General features: G+C 36.3%; 1 protein-coding gene across 3 annotated transcripts in view; it reads right to left on the bottom strand.

The window, feature by feature from the left end:
- The window catches only part of FAP (fibroblast activation protein alpha), a 72,524-nt gene that overhangs the window by 27,687 nt on the left and 25,990 nt on the right, over positions 1-18,847 (bottom strand). For all 3 annotated transcript variants that reach the window (XM_068544997.1, XM_068544999.1, XM_068544998.1), the window contains 7 exons: positions 18,291-18,445; positions 16,166-16,269; positions 13,876-14,011; positions 10,227-10,271; positions 4,099-4,203; positions 3,930-4,000; positions 1,091-1,144 (listed from right to left, as the gene is read on the bottom strand). In XM_068544997.1, coding sequence (XP_068401098.1) covers positions 1,091-1,144; positions 3,930-4,000; positions 4,099-4,203; positions 10,227-10,271; positions 13,876-14,011; positions 16,166-16,269; positions 18,291-18,445 — 670 coding nt within the window. The remainder of the gene's footprint in view (positions 1-1,090; positions 1,145-3,929; positions 4,001-4,098; positions 4,204-10,226; positions 10,272-13,875; positions 14,012-16,165; positions 16,270-18,290; positions 18,446-18,847) is intronic.

The following is an 18,847-nucleotide window of genomic DNA, read 5'->3' as shown; positions in this document are numbered from 1 at the left end:
CTGGAAATGTTCCCTCCACACATTCCTACACAAGCCAACCTGTACTTACCAAGTTTGGGCCCACTCTCTGGGTGACTGGCTTTAACAAACTGCCTCCCAGACTTTACCCCAAACACTCAGAGTCTCATTTGGGGATGACCAGGTGGAATTATGCCAGGATGGAGGCACAGTTGGAGTCCTGCTGTGGTAGTAAGGTTACCTGTGGCCACTGCAGGGTTCCTTCCGCTGCTGCCCCTGACCTTGCCTTGGGCATGTTAGAGGGTGGCCAGAGCCATTGCTATCATCAGAGAGAGAGTCTTCTCAACAGATGAGAAGCCATGATCCAGGAGGGAACAGAGGAATGCAGCAGAGGGAAAAATTTCTTATTTTCTCAGCTACAGTTAGTAGTATTCATGTTCATATTTTGGTGTGATCTTGGAAAACATTAGGTAGGCAGTTAACAGTAAGGGGTCAAGGTCAGCATGCCCAGGTATAAATCCTGGCTCCAACAATATCACCAACCTCATAGAGTTGTTGTGGGGATTAAATGAAATTACATATGTAAAGCAGATAAAAATGTGCCTATCGCAGACCGCCAGCCCATGGTAGCTATTGTTTTTGTTTCCACATCCAGAAGGGGCTTTAAAGGGCACCATTCCAGTCACCAAGGGGGCCAGTGGACTAACTTAAACACTAATTTAGGGACAGAGTTGAATTCTTTCCAATCATAATAGGCTTATGACAAAGCGAGTCACATTAAAAGAAAGCACACATTATGGGAATAAATACAATGCCTGATACACAGTAGGAAAATGAATTTCCTCAATTACCTCTAAATTTAGTTGAAATGTTTAGTACCATGTTTATATCAGCATTAAAATTTCTTGATTTTTCTTTTTGAAAACAAACATTTTGAGTCAGCTAATATGTTGGGGGGTGTATATTTTTATACTGATGTGGTGTACAACAGTCTGAATATTTTATTTTAGTTCACAAATTAATTTTATTACATTTCAGCTTTTTAAAATATTCTATACATTCTGAGGACTCTGACAGATTTTTATTTAAATTTCAATATATAAAAATACTAGAATAAATTGATATAAATTACCTATAGATATTTCGTCTTCCAGGGTAGCCTTCAAATTCATTGCTAGAATAAAACCTGAAAATATATTCAGAAGTTATTAAATAAGCATTGATGACTAAATGGGGATAGAATTGTTAATACTAGTACTAATATAGTCCAATGTTCATTTATGAAACAATTAATTGGCACTTATGTACACAAATCCCTGCTGTTCATACCTCTGAATTTTGTGTTCTTACTCTGACTTTATAAATTATAATTCATATATAAATATATTTATAGCTACATAAAATATACTTATAAATATGTTTATAAATTATAAATTATAGGAGAAATATTAAATTATGTTGAGTACTCTTTTTTCTTGTATGTATATTATACTCTGATGCATTAGTTATGAGTCACACAAAATAAACTAGGATGTTTGATTAATATCAGCCCTTTCATTTCCATAATTAACAGCTTACTGATTTTTTTATGCTATACTATTTAATCTTGTCTACGATTCCGAACATCTTTAAAACTTAGTTTACAGAAGCACTGACAGTAGATAACTTTTCTATAAATCAGGAAACTCGTCCACCCAGGGATACCACACAAACGGCCATGTGAATTTACCCAGAAGCAGAACAAGTCACAAGAGAACACACTTGTTACTTAAGTATCTGGGTCCTAGTTTTAACCTGTTTTACTATAGCCACGAAGTGGGAAATCCAATTTAGTGGCATGATTTTCACTCCTCTGTGAGTTCATCTGAATATCACAAAGTAACTGACTTTTAATTTTTTATTTTTATTTTTAGGACGAGCTCTATTATTAGAGTGTTAAAAGTTTGGAATAACCTAGGTTTGGTTACTAATTTTTAATTCTCAGAACTTTTTATTAACCCAGGTACTTGTATATCCTCACTGAAATAAAAACCTTGTATGCTAACACATATATATGGAATCTAAGGAAAAAAAAAAAAAGGTCATGAAGAACCTAGTGGCAAGACGGGAATAAAGACACAGACCTACTAGAGAATGGACTTGAGGATATGGGGAGGGGGAGGGGTGAGATGTGACAGGGTGAGAGAGTGGCATGGACATATATACACTACCAAATGTAAAATAGATAGCTAGTGGGAAGCAGCCGCATAGCACAGGGAGATCAGCTCGGTGCTTTGTGACCACCTAGAGGGGTGGGATAGGGAGGGTGGGAGGGAGGGAGATGCAAGAGGGAAGAGATATGGGAACATATGTATACGTATAACTGATTCACTTTGTTATAAAGCAGAAACTAACACACCATTGTAAAGCAATTATACTCCAATAAAGATGTTTAAAAAAAAAAAAAAAAAAAAAAACCTTGTAATTCCCAGTAAAAGGAAAAAACAACAGAATACACCCCACTCCTAGTATTAATTTTACCTTTTAAACCAGCATTCTTCTAAATGTCTTTACTGACTTCACAGGACTCCAAACAACACTTATACTTGCCTTTCCCACATTACCTCAAACTACCTGTGAATAAACTATTCAGTAGCTTTTCCAAACAGCCTCCTGAAGTTTTCTTGTCATGTCAAAGTTTCCACAGTTGTCTTTATCTCTAACACTTAGAACAGAGTCTACTTTCCCTTTTTCCTTTTCCTTTTCCCTCACAGCCACTGACCCACCAGTGCTGTTCAGCCTCTCTCTTCACTGTCTGTCTACTCTTCCTTTCATTCATTTGACAGTAGTGTGCCAGGCACTATATGCCAAGTTCCAAAGATGCAAAAAAAGGAGGCATAGTTTTCCCTTGGAGTCCACATTTCATGGCCACTTTTCTAGTTCAGTCCTCTGTCACCTCAGGCCTAGATTATGACCATACCTGGGTCTTCCTGCTTTCAGTTTTCCCCTACCTCCTAAACATATTATTTCTGAACTGTCCCATTTGTTTTTATCTTGTCACTCCTCTTACACGGGCGGTTTTAATGGCTCCCCCATGTAATGTCCAAACTCCTTTGCCGACAGTTCAAAGAATTCCATGGATTAGCAATAGGTTTCTAAAGAGTTTTCATCCAGTGAGGCTGGACTAATGATCCCCCTCTTTTGCTCTTAGAATTCCAGCTAATGGCACGCAGGTTACAAGAGAGTACCCTGGATTTAGACTTTATTAAAAATAAGGGAAAGGAACTGCACATTCTTGATTAGAGATGTTTGATCATAAATGCTGATTTTAAGAAGATTTATTTAGACAGTACGCAGGATGGACTGAAAAGGAAAGACCTGGAAGGAAGAAGCCCCATGTTGAGGTTAATAATAAGAACCTTAGATTTAATGTGTTTTAGGTTTAAATCCTAGTTCTGCCACTATGTAGCTTTGGCCAAGTTAATTAAATTTCCAAGTATCAGTTTTCTCATCTGTAAAACTGGGATCATCATTTCTACTTTACAGTACATTGTACACAACAATCACTCAATAAATAATAGCTGTTATAGATAATAATCTTAAACTTATATAACAGTGAATCACTACAAGAACATTTCTATATCAAGGGGCTGTCATCATGGACTTCTGAATCTTGCTTATTGCTTCAAGTGCTGGGGGGAAATCTATCTTTAGAACCAGTTACTATTTTAAAATTTTTATACCTTTAATGTAATTATATACCAAGTACCAGAAGAGAAATAACCACCTACTAAATCTTCTTTCCAAAAGGAAATCATGTTGACTAGTTATTAAAGAATGTGCAATCTTAATGAAACCACAGTTGTCTGAACTAAACTATAGAATAAGTAACAAAAATGCTCTTAACTGAAAGAACTGGTGCCGTATCCTTTGTATGTCCATCAGTGCCAATTAAAACCTGAATGGTGCATCAAGCTTCATGCAATACTTACAGTGAATCCTGTGTTACTCTGAATATATTTATGGCCTCCCACTTGCCACTTGTAATTTGAATAGCATTTTCCTATAAAAAGACAAACATTATGTTGTGTGAAGCTGAGCGTTATTTGAGCAACCTCAAGTGAATGATCTTTGAGGAGATAAATCTTGGAAGGAACATACCACAGTGTCTTTGATATAGTGAATATGTTTGTAGCCATTCTTGTCGCTAAATATTTTGTAGTATGAAATGGCATCATAGCTGAAAGCTGGTGTTGAAACAAAGAACTGAAAGAAATGAACAGAGGTTATGTTCAGAAGACAAACCAAACTATAGATTCTTTAAAGCCATGTGTGGTTATAATTATCGGGACCAGAATGCCTTGCCTCCTCTCCTTCCGTCACTCACACCTGAAATTCCATTCTTTCAGATGGACAGCTTTTCTGGTGCTTCTAACAAGCACTTACATATTCCAACTACTACTTAATTGCTACTACATACCCGTGGGCTTATATTGTTTAGTTTGATTGAATTTCTATGTTCTGAGATTATGTGATTTGAAATAGAGTTAAACGAATCACTAATGAATGTTGATGTTTAACCAAGTCAATCTTCAAAATGTGGCTTTTGACCAAAGTGACCCTTCTGAAGCTCTTTTAACTCTTGATTTGTCTGATGTCAAGCACCTAATGCTAATGCTACAATAAAGACATTTTAAAGATTAAAATATCATGACCTGCTAGCCACAGTTTTTAATGGCAAGAAGAGACTTCTGGACTTGAGAGAAAAATGTAACGCACGACAAGCCAACAGGAGGATTACTCCTTGAACTCAGGGAGCAGAGCAGACCTCATTGCTCATCTCTGACCTCTTCCCAGGGCCCATGCTCTCCGCCTGCTGGGAATTTCGGATGACCTAAGGAGTCCCTGCCACAGGTCTAGTGTGACCTGAACAGAGCAAGCCACACCTCAGCATCCTGAAAGGTACAGATAACTAAAGTCCTGCAAATGTCCTCACACCAAATTTTAGCTAGTAATTTCTCCCTTAAAAAAAGAGACTCATTTTACATCTGTTGGTTTCCTTTTTTCCCGGTCATTGGGTTGGGGAAGGATGGTAATGTGATGAAAGTGTCCCATGAGGAAAGAGCTATTCCACATCACACGGAGCAGAGCAGAGTAGATATTCCTACAAGTTATCCCAAACCAGCTCTCTTAGCTGGAGTGCTTCCGCATGACAGCAAACCAAGACTTTCAGATTCTTTAAAACTGCCCAAGCAACAACAACCAAAAGACTACTGGTATCTTTTAGCTACAAACACCTATTTTGCTGATACCATCTTGCTGGGACCCACTTTTGAGCAAAAAGAAAGCAAAGGAAGTAGCTGTAGGCCTCTTTAATGATGGTCCTACCTGTGATTTGATACTTGATGCTTTTTGATAAAAGTCATGATTAGAATTTCATGTTAGTAAAATGCAACTTATTTGATGTGGTGTCGGTGGGGTCTAAATAGTGTTCCCCTAAATTCTTTTCAACCCAACCTCAGAAGATAACTGTTGTGGACTGAATGTTTGTGTGCCCCCAAAATTCATGTGTTGAAACCCAACCCCCCAGTAGGATAGCATTTGGTATTAGGAGGTGGGGCCTTTGGGAGGTAATTAGGATTAGATGAAGTCATAAGGTAGAACCCTCACGAATGGGATTAGTACCCTTACAAGAATCACCAGAGAGAGTGCTGCCTCCGCTCTGCTCTCCGCCATTGAGGATACAACAAGAAGTTGACGGTTTGCAACCCAGAAGAGAGCTCTCACCAGAACCTGACCCTGCTGGCGTACTCATCTCAGACTTCCAGCCTCCAGATATGTGAGAAATAATTTTCTGTTGTTTATAAGCCACTCAGTCTACGGTACGTTGTTATAGCAGCTCAAATGGACAAAGACAATGACCGTATTTGAAAATAGGGTCTTTGCAGATGTAATCAAGGTAAGAACTGAGATGCAATCATAGTGGATTAGAGTGGGCCCTATATCCAATGACTCGTGTCCTCATAAGAAGAGATGTGGACTCAGAGAGACCCAGGGAAGAAAGTCATATGAAGACGGAAGCAGGGATTGGAGCTGGTGGAGCTCTAGCCAAGGAAGTCCAAGGATTGCCAGGGGCCACCAGAAGCTGAAAGAGGTGAGGAAGGATTCTTCCCTGGAGACTTCAAAGTATGGCCCTGCTAACCCCTTGACTTTGGACTTCTAGCCTCCAGAATGATGAATTTTTGTTGTTTTAAGCCAAATCTGTGGTAATTTGTTACAGCAACTCTAGGGAACTAATATAGTGTCTTAAGTCTTATCTATTTGGCATAGAATTGATGTTTTTAACAAAATGTAAAATGGAATAATGAGAAACTGCTGTCTCCGTACGTGATTCCTTTATTAGTTTCATTAATAATAAGACCAGCCCTGGTAGGATTTTGTGTATTGAGACTCAGTGAAATTGAGAGCCAAGAGGCCCTGGAATAGGAAATTCTGATTTGCAATTTTGCCAATGGAATTTCATTAGCATAGGTCTGACAAATCACTGTTTCATTTTAGAATGAGGCTTTACCCTCTTAGCCAAATGATTACTTACTAGTAACCACTTTACAGTGTCTCCCTCTCCCCCCCCAAGATGAAAGACAAAAGCTGGCTCTCCATTGTCTTAACCACTACAGTGGAACTGGGGTCACAAAATATTATAAGGTGCCCTAGTAAAAAAATACTCTCTTTACATCTGCAGTTAGGGAACTCTAAAAAAAAGATTTACTTCTAGATTAAAACTGAAAACTTCATTTTCATTGAAAATAAAAAACAAGAGGGCAGAGTATTATGTTTTAAGATATTAGAATTGGGCAAACAGGAAGAATATTTTTGCTAGGCAAAGACTGTTATCTTCTCCCCTTTTATTGCAGACATCCAAGACAGCTGCTTTAGATGAGCAGGTAACTTGGGTGAGGTAAAGAGAGTGTGAAATATTTCCGCCTTCACCTTGCCAGAGTGAGGTCCATAATGCATCCTGAGTTAAGTCCCTCTCGAGGCAGGTCACGCCTGGGCCCTAGATAAGCCCATGTCACTAGGTGGGCCTCAGTTTTAACAAGGCCTCTTCACAGGTCCCTTTATCATGTTTAGATGTGCTGATAAATTCCTCACCTCTACGTGCAAAGCCACTTAAAACATTTTTCTTGGAAGGTAAGGTTATTTACCACCAGTTAATTTCTTGCCACAGTTGGTAAATAACCTGAGGAACTACTTATCTAAGGCTGGTGCCTAAACTGAGTCCACATGCAGTCAAAAGCACGGACTTTCAAGCATCAAGTAGAACATCCATTTTTCCGAGCCAAAGGATTTTGCCAGCCGCCTAAAGGAAGTGTGGCGTGTTGCTTAATTACTTTAAAATAATTTAAATGTGGCTTTGCAATCCAAGCATTATGTTTTCAGTGTTTGTTCTTCACATTTTAGTAATTAAATATTAGATTCTTTGATTAAATCTTCCTTTTTGTCTGTTCTCCACAGGGTTAAAAAATATATACATATTCAAAGTGAATTTGTTGTTGTTATTTTTCTAATCAAATGCCAAAGAAGAAGTTGGGGTACTTCCCCCAAATTAAGACACAATATCTCATGCAGGAGGAAAGGAAAGTGACAAGTAAAGTTCTCAAGAAACTATTTGCTAGTTCCGTGCCTGAAACTAACATGTCAACTACTTTTAGCAAGTCATTTAATCTCACATTTCTAATTCATAGGTGATCTCCAAAGGTCTTTTTCAGTTTAAATCTCTTTGATAAATACTAAAGGAACAACTCCTCTAAAATTGCTCTTTAAATTTATATTAATATGACTAGCCTGTACACCTTATCCAAAACCTTCATAAATATTATTTGAACAAATGTCTGAAAGACAAACATTTCTAGGTTATTTCTGGGCAATTTTATTAAACCACTGGTTTCATTATAGGTCAAAGGAAGCTATGCAGCATATTACCACACATGAGTTATGACTAAATAAAGTCATGAGTTCAAAAGATGTGTCAGAACTTATAAAATCTAATGACTGACCTCTTGAAAGCAGTTGCCTTGGGGAAGTGTGAACTTACTCTTGAAAGCTACCATTTCAAAAAAATTTGACAATTCCTCTTCTGATATTCAGAAAGTTTACTGACTATTGGATACATTTGAAGAGATTGAGATTAGTACACAAGAAAAATAATTTTCCCAATAGAATTCTAAAGCTACAGGTATTAAAATGATCTAGTGCAAAATCATATGTTGCAGATACATATTTCACTTATTCACTAGATTTATTTTGGCATGACTTTTGATTTAATGTGGAGACATCGTCTTCCCTCAAAGGACACATATGTGCTTCCACTGAGGGTATTTAAAACAATATTCTAAAGCTTTAGAAGGCAATTAATTAATTAATTCACCCATTCATCCAGCTATTGTTTGCTGAGATTGCAAGGCTGGTGCTATACAAACTATAAAAATTGATAAGATACAATTGTTTTCCTCGAGATGCTTATACATAGGAGATTTCAAAAGGTGCATTGTAAAATATTTCAGTGTGCTTTGAATGGTGGCACTATTTTCAGAATAAATGTGTATGGATTCTTAGATCATGTCTTTGATAAGGTTGTTGGTATCATTGTTTATCTATTTGTAAAATCACATCATTCATGTTACTTTATGGAATCTCTAGTTATACTATCTTCATGGAGAACACAGATAAAGGACATATTCAAGTATTCTTTCTTCCCTCATTCTTTACAGGAAATCTCTATAATGGCAGTAAACTCGTAAATTAATTTTTTCCCTTTCTTCAAGTTTTCAAATGCTGATCTAGGAATTATCTTTCTGGAAGGTGAGCTTCTGATTGACCAAGAATCCAAACAAATTAGAAAATCCTGTTCTTTCACTGACTACTTCTCATTTTTCCTGTGTTATTTAGTACAGCGTCGAAGAGTGAATTAAATAGGATTTTCAGGACTTCCCTGGTGGTCCAGTGGTTAAGACTCTGTGCTCTCAGTGCAGGGGGCCCAGGTTGCATGCTGCAACTAAGAGCCCGCATACTGCAGTGAAAAAGATCCTGTGTGCCACAACTAAGTCCCAGTGCAGCCAAATAAATAAATAAATATTAAAAATAAAATAAAATAGGATCTTCCTTTTTTTCTGAATTACACACTTATCCTTGTTACCTTGTTATTTTAGAATGCAATGTACATTTACTTATACAATTAATAAAGTAATAACTATTCTCTAGTTAATGAATAAAACTGAAGTATCTTTAACTGAAGACAGAAAGTAGATATATGTAAGCTAAAATTGCTGACTCCAGGAAAGTATGCGGAAAAGAATTTTTACTATCTGAAGATTTTTACTTCACTTCACATCCCATCTTAATTTAAAGTTTTACAAGACATCATCTTAGAATTGACTTCTGAATTCTTTATCATCCCTTGTCTTGGGTTAATGTGTTAAACTAGTTCTTAAGAATTTCTTTTTTCTATGTATGTGTCCAAATCTCAGAAGAAGTAGCCTTTTTATCCCACCCAAATGCTAGTTGAATTCAACCACATGTGTGTGGTAAATGGAGTATCCACACAGCATTCACTTATTATCTGTCCTATTTTGTATTCTTCATATAGGATATAAGATACAAGTGATATTTTCCTAAAACATGATTTATTTCTACACAAAAAATCCTTATAAATCACTGAATAAAACTATGCAAAAAAGTCCAGATATATGTGATCACAAACCATAACAGAACGCACACTTTCCAATTGGATACCACTTTACTTAAAAACTAGAATGAATATGCATATATATGAAATACATCTAATCATTTTAATTTATATAAAATTTAATAAGCGGTAGGTTGTCTCTAAACCAAGGATACCCAATGTAATTATTTTCCTTGGATTCAAATGGCTAATAATTATTCAGATTATTTTAAGCAAATCAGGGATTGTGTTCTCTTTTGAAAAATGATCTTTATTGTATTTTTAAAGAGGTAATATTAATTATGGTTACCAGAGAGTTGATTGAAAAAGTTAAGTTTGGAACATGAGGTATATGATTTGTTAGATTTGTTGATTTGAATAGAATTCTAAATATATACACATTAAAAATTGTCTGGCACAAAATTGCTGAAGGGATCACTACCTTTGTGTTTTTTACCTTGATATTTTTCTATAAAAGCAAGTAGTGCCAGTTTGGATACATTTCAAATACTCCTTTGATAGCTGAGAATTTCATTAAAAGATAAGGAAAAGATAGCAATCATACTCCACCATCCCATCCAGTTCTGCTTTCTTCTATATGTTCCTGGGTCTAAAAGAAAAAAAAGATCAAATAAATCATAGTGTTAGGAGGAGTTTTCCCTAAATATAATCTGGACATTTGAACAAGTTAAGCTGCCTGGTTGGAGTATATTATTGCTAGTCAACTAACTTCACACTTGAGTTTAAGATGACTATATTCAAAATCTAATACAACAACACCATTGCATACACAAGGATGATCTAAGGGCTGTATCTTATTTCAAACCATTCATAATTCTGGTTAAATTTTCCATAAGGCAGTGACTGGAATTATGACAATATCTATGGAGGCCTAGCACAAGCCAAACACTTGGTGTCATGTAGGTAAAAAGGCATTTCACAGTGGAGTTTAGGTTAATTTTTTTCTTTTCTCAATCTTATGAAGCAGCTAGAAATCTTAAAATTTGCACTGAATCTTATTTTGGTATATATTTTAGCATAGTACAATCAATCATTCATTGAACAAATATTTAATAAGCCTAAAAAAATGAATAGACTTTTCTAGACAATTAGAGGAAAAACATTCTAGATAGAACGAAAAGCATAGAGACAAGGCCAGCTTACAAAACCACAGGTGGCTCAGTATGGCTGAATGGAGGGTGACTGTGGGAAAGAGAAGATGAGAGAATGTAGAGGGATCAGCAAGATTGTAGAGAAAATTGTATTCCACCCTAGGAAACGTGGATTTCTCCTGTAGGTAAATCCTTTGAAAGACTTCAGAATCACAATTTGAAAAATATAATTGGGAACATGATACAGAGAATGGATTAAGTGGGTAAGATAGAGGGAAGCACAAAGATCCATTAGAAGGCTACTGTAATGTTGGAAAAAGGATGCTGAAGACCCAAATCTAGGTAGCGGCAGTGAGGGTGGAGCAGAGAAGATGTAGCCAGAGATACATAAAAGTTCAAATCCTTAGAATGAATTTGTAGGGCAAGTGGTAATTGAAAACCTCTAGTATTAGATAAAAATCACCTAGGAGAATAATAGGGAGTTGTGACAGAGACTGTAGGATAATTAGCAACCATTTCCTGTTTTTGCTAGGACTTCAGGTAGGCTACATTTTCCAGGCCCCCTTCCAGTTGGATGTGGTCATGTGATAAGTTCTAACCCGGGGTATGTGAGCAGAAGTGACTCATGCTGTTTCTACACTTAATCTATAAAACCCTCTCATACATGATCCTCCATTCTTTTTCCATCCGCCCTCTCCCGCCCCCACCCCCACCCCGCGGGATGTTGATGACCAGGTTTGAATAACCTTGAATACCCTTAGAAGCCACTAGATGAAGATAGCAGAAATGTCATCAACCTGTGTTCCTGAATGACTCCGTGAAGCAGGGCACCCCATCCCATACCCTCACCATTCCCCACTTACCTGGACTCACTATTAGATGGTTACATGAATGTGCAAAAAATTTCTATTGTATTAACCCACTGAATTTTTGGAGGGGTTTTGTTGTTATTGTTATAGCAGTTAGCCTATCTTGCAAATACATTAACTTGGAAAATAATAAGATTTCTAGAGAAGTCAGAAGAGGAAGAGCTGGAAAGGAAAAGAACAGTCAGTAAAGTAGAAAGAGAACCACGAGAGAGTACTGTCAAAAAAAGCAAGGGAATAATAAATTTTAAAAACACAGTTTGGATTTTCTCTTACAAGGATAGGCCAGTGTCTCAGAGAGAACAAGTTAAGACAAGACTTAATAAAGTAAAACTTTTTTGATTCATTATTTCTAGCTATTAAGATAAAATTAATTTTAATTCCCTTTTCAGAGAAGAAAGAATACTATGATGTTTCTCCCCCAAACTACAAATTTCTTAATAAATCTTATTAATCTAGTTATATTAAGCAATTATTGCCAGTTTCCTTTGCCTCTTTGTTTTGGGTATGACTCCCAACATGAATAAAGTGTTGCCAAGTCACTTAACCTTAAATGTTATTTGTTTTCAAAACAAAACACACACACACACACCCCGGTCATGAGTATGGTTACTGGAAAATTCAACCCTGTTTTTCTTAAATCTGAAAATATGTTCCAGGAACTTACCAGACTATTTTGAAACAGAGGTTGTTTTGAAATTCTAAGGTTATTCAAACCTGGTATTCTAAACTTAATCACTGATTTTGGCCATAAAACTAAAGCTTATATTCCAGGGAATTCCACATCTCATTGAATGAGCATCTTATATGTTCTGTCAGTTTGGATTAAGTTGTCTCAGACTTGATAAATTAGAATTTCAAATTCCAAAGCAATCACAGTTTTAAATGCCTAGTTTTAAGAGCTAAAAATTGTATCTAAATGACCAATCTTATAGTTTTAAACTAGCAAAATTAAAGCAATAATTCCTAGTATCTAGATTCAATGAAAACGTTAAAGATATATTCACCCAAAGCTGACTAATAAGACCAATGGCTTTTAATTAACTAGAACAATCAAGTTTATTCTTTTTTTTTTTTTTTTGCCTATGATACTGCATTAAAGCCAAAAAATCTTTCTGCTTTGTATATCAAACTATAAATAAGATAAAAATCAGCTCTAGCATATTCCATCAAAATTAGTCAAGCTTCTTATAGACACAGTAGTGATTTAAAAATATTTTTAGCCTGAGTAATGTTGACTATTATAGTCCTGATATACTTCCAAACAGATTCATATGACTTTTTTCTTGCAAAACATAATGTCCTAATTTCTAGATGGAATTTAGTGTTTTACTTTGATTGCTTTGTGCTTTTTTTCTTCCTTTATAAAATAGGTTTATTCTATATTTGGTTTAATGAAACATTTCTTCATAATTAGATGTCTCATGAAACGTACCCATAAAATTTCCTATTTAAAGAAAACATTTTGTGTTTCTTAGTCTCTAATATGAGTACTTATGAACAGGCTTATTTTGAAGCTTTTCGATTGGTGAAGTAGTTTTCTGACTCATTAATTCAACAGATTATGTTTAGATTTGAGCAATAAAAACAATTAAAACTCAACAATAAATCTGTGCCTAGTTTTTAAGTTTTTTCTCCCTAAAATTAGCACAGTATTTGAGCACTCTTCTAAGATAACAGATAGCAAGATAATTTGATCTGTTTCATGTCATTCTTAGTTATCTACTTTTGATTTTCAAATGGGAGTATTTGGCTTTCCTTTGATCATATTTGTTTACTTTGGAGTTTTTATTTTTCAGTTTTGACATTGAATAGAACATGTTACCATTTGCATTTTTTCTCTAATTCTTTTGAATAGGACACATCTATTTCCTTAATGGACCCATCTTATCTTTTCATCTTCATTATTTTGCCTTTTTTGACTGCCAATCTTAAAATCTTAAAAGGATGGATTTCTATACTAATTCAAAACCAGATACCTGATTTTCCCAGTATTACACTGTTTCATTTAGTCTTTTTCTCTATTCAGTTTCAATGCTAAAGTCTTTCAAGAAAACAAAAGGTATCTTATTTATTTAATAAAAATAATGAACCTTTTAAAAGAGAGTGTTTTTTTGCAATCGGGAGTTGAATGCAATAATTCTGCTTTATAATTTAAAATGTTAGCTATGAATAAGTCACCACTCTTGTACTTTCATCTTCAGAAACACACCTCTGTGGTTTTAATACAACTTACCTTTGGACAGCTCCATGTCTTCCAGTCTTCCCTGAAATCACATATAGATAAGACTGAAACATTCTGGATTCTTTTCAGCCACTGCAAACATATTCGCTCGTCAGTAACCCATGTAAGCCAACTGAAATAATAATCACTGCAAACAAATCAAAACAGACAGTCACAACCATAAATCAATATCACATTCAAATAATTTCTTAATTTGTGCATTCTAAAGGATGTATTTTATTACTCTGAAATATTTATTCCATAGATAAGGAAGGCAAAACATTCCTTTCTCTGCAGAGAAAGTTTAAATATACCTGCTGACTTTTAAAGAATATCTATAAGAGAGTTCATTCATCTAATAGAATTATTTTACACTTGAGTTTTCTCCCAGGTGGGATTTTTATATCTCAGGAAAAAATGTAAGACAGAAGGCCAAAGCTACTGGTCAATCTAGAGGAGAAAAAGCATTAAACTGGCTATTTTCCCATAGCTAAACTCAACTTTTCACTTCTTAACTAGTTGAAAGAGAGCTATGTGGGTAAAAGATAGGCAGGCTTGTGTTGGAAGCCGAGTTTTAGCTGTGGCCATGGTCAGGGGTTGAAATTCGGGTTAATAAAATGGAGATGATGTATGCAAAGTAACTCAAACAGTGCTTGGCACAAAGTGGATGTCAATGAAAGGCAGCAATGGTTACTTGGCTCTGAGGGTGAACTTGTAGTTAAGAGAACAACAATGTAAATGAACCACAGAATGTTGGACATTAATATAAAAGGAATCACAGAGCTAGAAGGGGTCTCTGGCTCAGATTCTGGCTTTATCTCCTACTATTTATACTACCTTAGGCTAATTACTTAACATATCCATGCCTCTGTTTCTATATAAAATGGGAATAATAATCGTACCAATTTTAAAGCTTTCTGTAAAGATCTACTGAGAACGCTTAAAGCGCTTACAAACTATGCTCACTACATAGTGAGTGCTCAAAAAAATGTTAGCGGGCTTCCCTGGTGGCGCAGTGGTTGAGAATCTGCCTGCCAATGCAGGGGACACGGGTTCGAGCCCTGGTCTGGGAAGATCCCACATGCCGCGGAGCAACTAGGCCCGGGAGCCACAACTACTGAGCCTGTGCGTCTGGAGCCTGTGCTCCGCGACAAGAGAGGCCGCGATAGAGAGAGGCCCGCGCACCGCGATGAAGAGTGGCCCCCGCTTGCCACAACTGGAGAAAGCCCTCGCACAGAAACGAAGACCCAACACAGCCAAAAATAAATAAATAAATAAAAATAAATGTACTAAAAAAAAAAAAAAAAGTTAGCTATTGCTATTGTATTGTTAGTATTTTACAGATGCTTAAACAAGCCTCATGACTCCTTACATGATGCTCTTCCTATCATTCTGCTTGCATCCTAAGGAGAATGACACATTAAAAAACCAGATGTATTCAGTCACGTTTTCATCAACTAGATTAGGGTGGGGAATAATGGATAATTTAAAAAATTAAAGCCATTTTTGATTATCTGAGAGTGGATTCATCTTGGCAAAGCCCAGCAGAGGCCTCTGATGAAGTTTTTTTCCTATTAGTGATCAATCATCTGGCCCCGGCTGACTTTCCTTCCCGAGGCAGGAGGAGAGGAGTCAAGCCTTGGCCTGATAGGGTGTGGGAAGGGGTAAGGAGGACCACCAGGCAGGGCTTGGGGACCCCTCCCCTTTACCCACTTCAACCTGAATGACCAGGACTAATCAGACAAGATGTACATAGGGCACCATGCTGGGGAAGTGAGAATGCTTCTGTCCCCGTCTGCCTGCAGTTAATCCCAAAACAGATAATTCTACAACCAGACCGTTTCGAATAGACTGCATCCTAGTGAAAAACGCTAATAGTTGGAGAGGGTTGGCGTGTCTTCTCCTGTTCGTCATACACGTGTGATAAGCATGATCTACAAACCCTGGGAGAAAGTAGGTCAGAATTGAAAGAAGCCAGGGTGGGGGTATATATGAATTTTACTACCTCTCTGTTTGTCTCTAGCTTACACTCACACATCCAGAAGTAGCACTTAGACTGACCACCATGGTCATCTTTACACGTGTGAAAAGGGCTAATATTTTCAAATCAATTTAAGAAACTTATTTGTGAATTTCAGTTTTTGTTATATATTTAGCTGGGCATGCTAATTTTATGTATGTATTTATTTTTGCTGTAGCATATACATCATAAACTCATTAGAAAAGAAATGTAAACCTTGATGCAGGAATTTCAGTGTTAAAATTCAGTTTGAGAAGTGGGAAGCAACGGAGATTAATATACCTTGAGGCTATCATTGCTGGAATTGGCACTTCTCTGGGACCTACATGCTCAGGATAAGTGCCATCAACAATAAAGATCCGAACAATGGGGTTCTTAGCTCCAGCCTGTGAAGAAAATGGAGATATATAAGCTCATAAAATTCTAATTATCACCAACATTTTAAAGACAGTTTAGGAATTTAGGTATATTTTTATAAGCTAACAATGTTAGGTATATTATTGTTGAAAACATTCTAATTAGAACATGACCACGAATTTCACTGCAGTGCAATTACAAATATTGTGCAACCAGAGTGAAAACACATAGTCTAAGTGATCAGTGAGGGAGCTTTGATTCATAGGGAACAACATTTGGGCTATAAAAATGCAGTTCCGTAAGTGATATTCTCTTTTCTGACTTTTAAGACAGATATTTCCCATTATTATTGTTATTAGGATAATTATAATAATATTTCTTCATATGCCAAGGGGAGTGCTGAGGGGGATTGATTTTGGGAAGGGAGGGGAAAGAATAGATAATGAAAGATACCTTTTGCTTTTACCCTGTAATTTGGTCTAGGACAATTACCAGACAGTCTCCTAGCTGGTTACATTATTACTGCTATCAATACTCCCAAATTAGGAAAATTCCACCTCAAAATAAAGTGTCATGGGATTTACGCTGTTCTTGCTTTGTGCTTTACGTGCTAGTATATGCCCTAGATTTACATGACAGTATAGTTCATGCCCAGACATCTTCTTAGAGTTCTGTTATTTTACCACAGAAAAAGAGAATCTTATAACTGTCAAACAATTTAAATCCACAGAATTTAGATATATAGCCATAAATGGCTCCATGCTGTTTGGCTTTATCTAAGAAATTGTCCAGGCTCTCCTCACACCTTCCTGTTTCACTCTGAGGTTTAGGTGGGGCTTTCTGCTTCTTTCGAGTTGTCTCACTTCTCAGTTCAGTGTCAGATGTTTCAGCAACTTCAGCCTTCAAAGAAACATGAGAATTTGGGTCCTGACTTCTCTGTCAGTGTGAGTTACTACTCAGTTCTGGATTTCTTCATCTCTTCCTGCACCCTACAACCTTCTAAAGATCCAAGTTCTTTTACATCTTTTGGGTTCCAAGTATCATACCTCTCACTTCCAAACATCTCAGCTTTCAGACTTTATATACAACCCCTGAGGGGTCTGTTACCTAAGCACTCATCTCCTACCCATTGCCTTTTCTCAAAAGACTTTTAACATAAATTTTAGACTATCTGGAATTTCTATTTCTCTCGCTATGGCCACTTTGACTTGCTTTGGAATCCACTTGTGTGTATGCATATCCATCCCGTCTTTGTCACATATAGGGACCCATTGGCTCCATCTATGACAGTGTTCCCCTTGGCAAGGGAAAACAATAGTGACTTAAGAACAAAGAGCTAAATTCTAAAATCACTTCCACTCCTTGTGCAAGAGGAGAATTTATGATTTGATGCCCTTTCAGATTTCCTGTCTAAATTAAATTAGGATACGACGTTTCTCCACCATGACCTGGCCATTCTTCTTTTGCATACAGGTTGACTCTCTTGAGACATGGGACTGCATGTGAAGTATGTAAGCTAAGGATTCTAGTATATTTATATGAGAAACTTAGGGCTTATACCATGTCTAATTCCCTCAAAGAAGGACCTAGGCTCATAAACTTAACCTACCATGTATGTCCAGAAAAGACCATAACTCAGGCTTACTTCGACCCGACAGGAACACCACATTCAACATTTTAATTTCTCATTCAACTTTGAATTTACATGAGAATTCAAGAGGGAATTGCAAAACAGAACTTTACCCGAATTTGGAGCATGAAATATGAAAAAAATTAAAATTAAGTTAAGCTTGTTTTTCCTCCATGATCTAGACCATATGTTTTTCAAAGATTCTGCAATGGATTTTGCAAAGACTACTTCATCCAGCCCAACCAGATGTCCAAAGCAACAGATGTCCACATAAATAATAGAGCACAGTACAATGTTTGCCTTACAATGCACAAGGATAAGAAGCTCTCCAAACTTGTTGATCCCACCTCTATTCATGGTATTGGTTGCTCATTTTGACACCAGGGAAGTGGAAGCATCTGCTAAAAGTATTCCACATACCTTTGGGTATGGAATATTTATTGTTCTAGGATATTGTTCATCGCCATAATAGGAATAGGCAATAACTGGTATCTCTGTATCATTAAATTCTGCATATGCCAAAAATTTTCCATTAGGAGACCACCAGAGAGCATATTTTGTAGCAAGCATTTCCTCTGAAAAATAAACACTACCATATTAATTACTATGACAGTGTACTGTTAAAATCATCATAAATACTTCAAAATACATTGTATATAGCCATTTATTAACTGAAATAATTTATTTAATGTGGATGTGACATATGCCATGCTTTGGCTATCAAAAGATAAATGATCTAGGTTTAGAGGAATAGTTTAACTTAATACCCCATATCAAACATCAATTAGTCTTCTGGGGAATTGACATTAATCAGAAATGTAATTTTTAAAATAAATAGTAAACATCTCAACAATAATTAATTTTCCCTTTTGGGGCCGCTTCTGATTTTTACAGTCATCTAAAGTAGCCAAAACAAGGAGAACTGTACTTATACTACAGAGTGACATAAATTTGAAAGTTGACTTTCTCTCCTGGGA

Source organism: Eschrichtius robustus, chromosome 5, assembly GCF_028021215.1.
Source record: "Eschrichtius robustus isolate mEscRob2 chromosome 5, mEscRob2.pri, whole genome shotgun sequence".
Taxonomy (NCBI): domain Eukaryota; kingdom Metazoa; phylum Chordata; class Mammalia; order Artiodactyla; family Eschrichtiidae; genus Eschrichtius; species Eschrichtius robustus.
The sequence above is the reverse complement of the archived record's forward strand: the minus strand, read 5'-3'. Positions and strand labels throughout refer to the sequence as shown.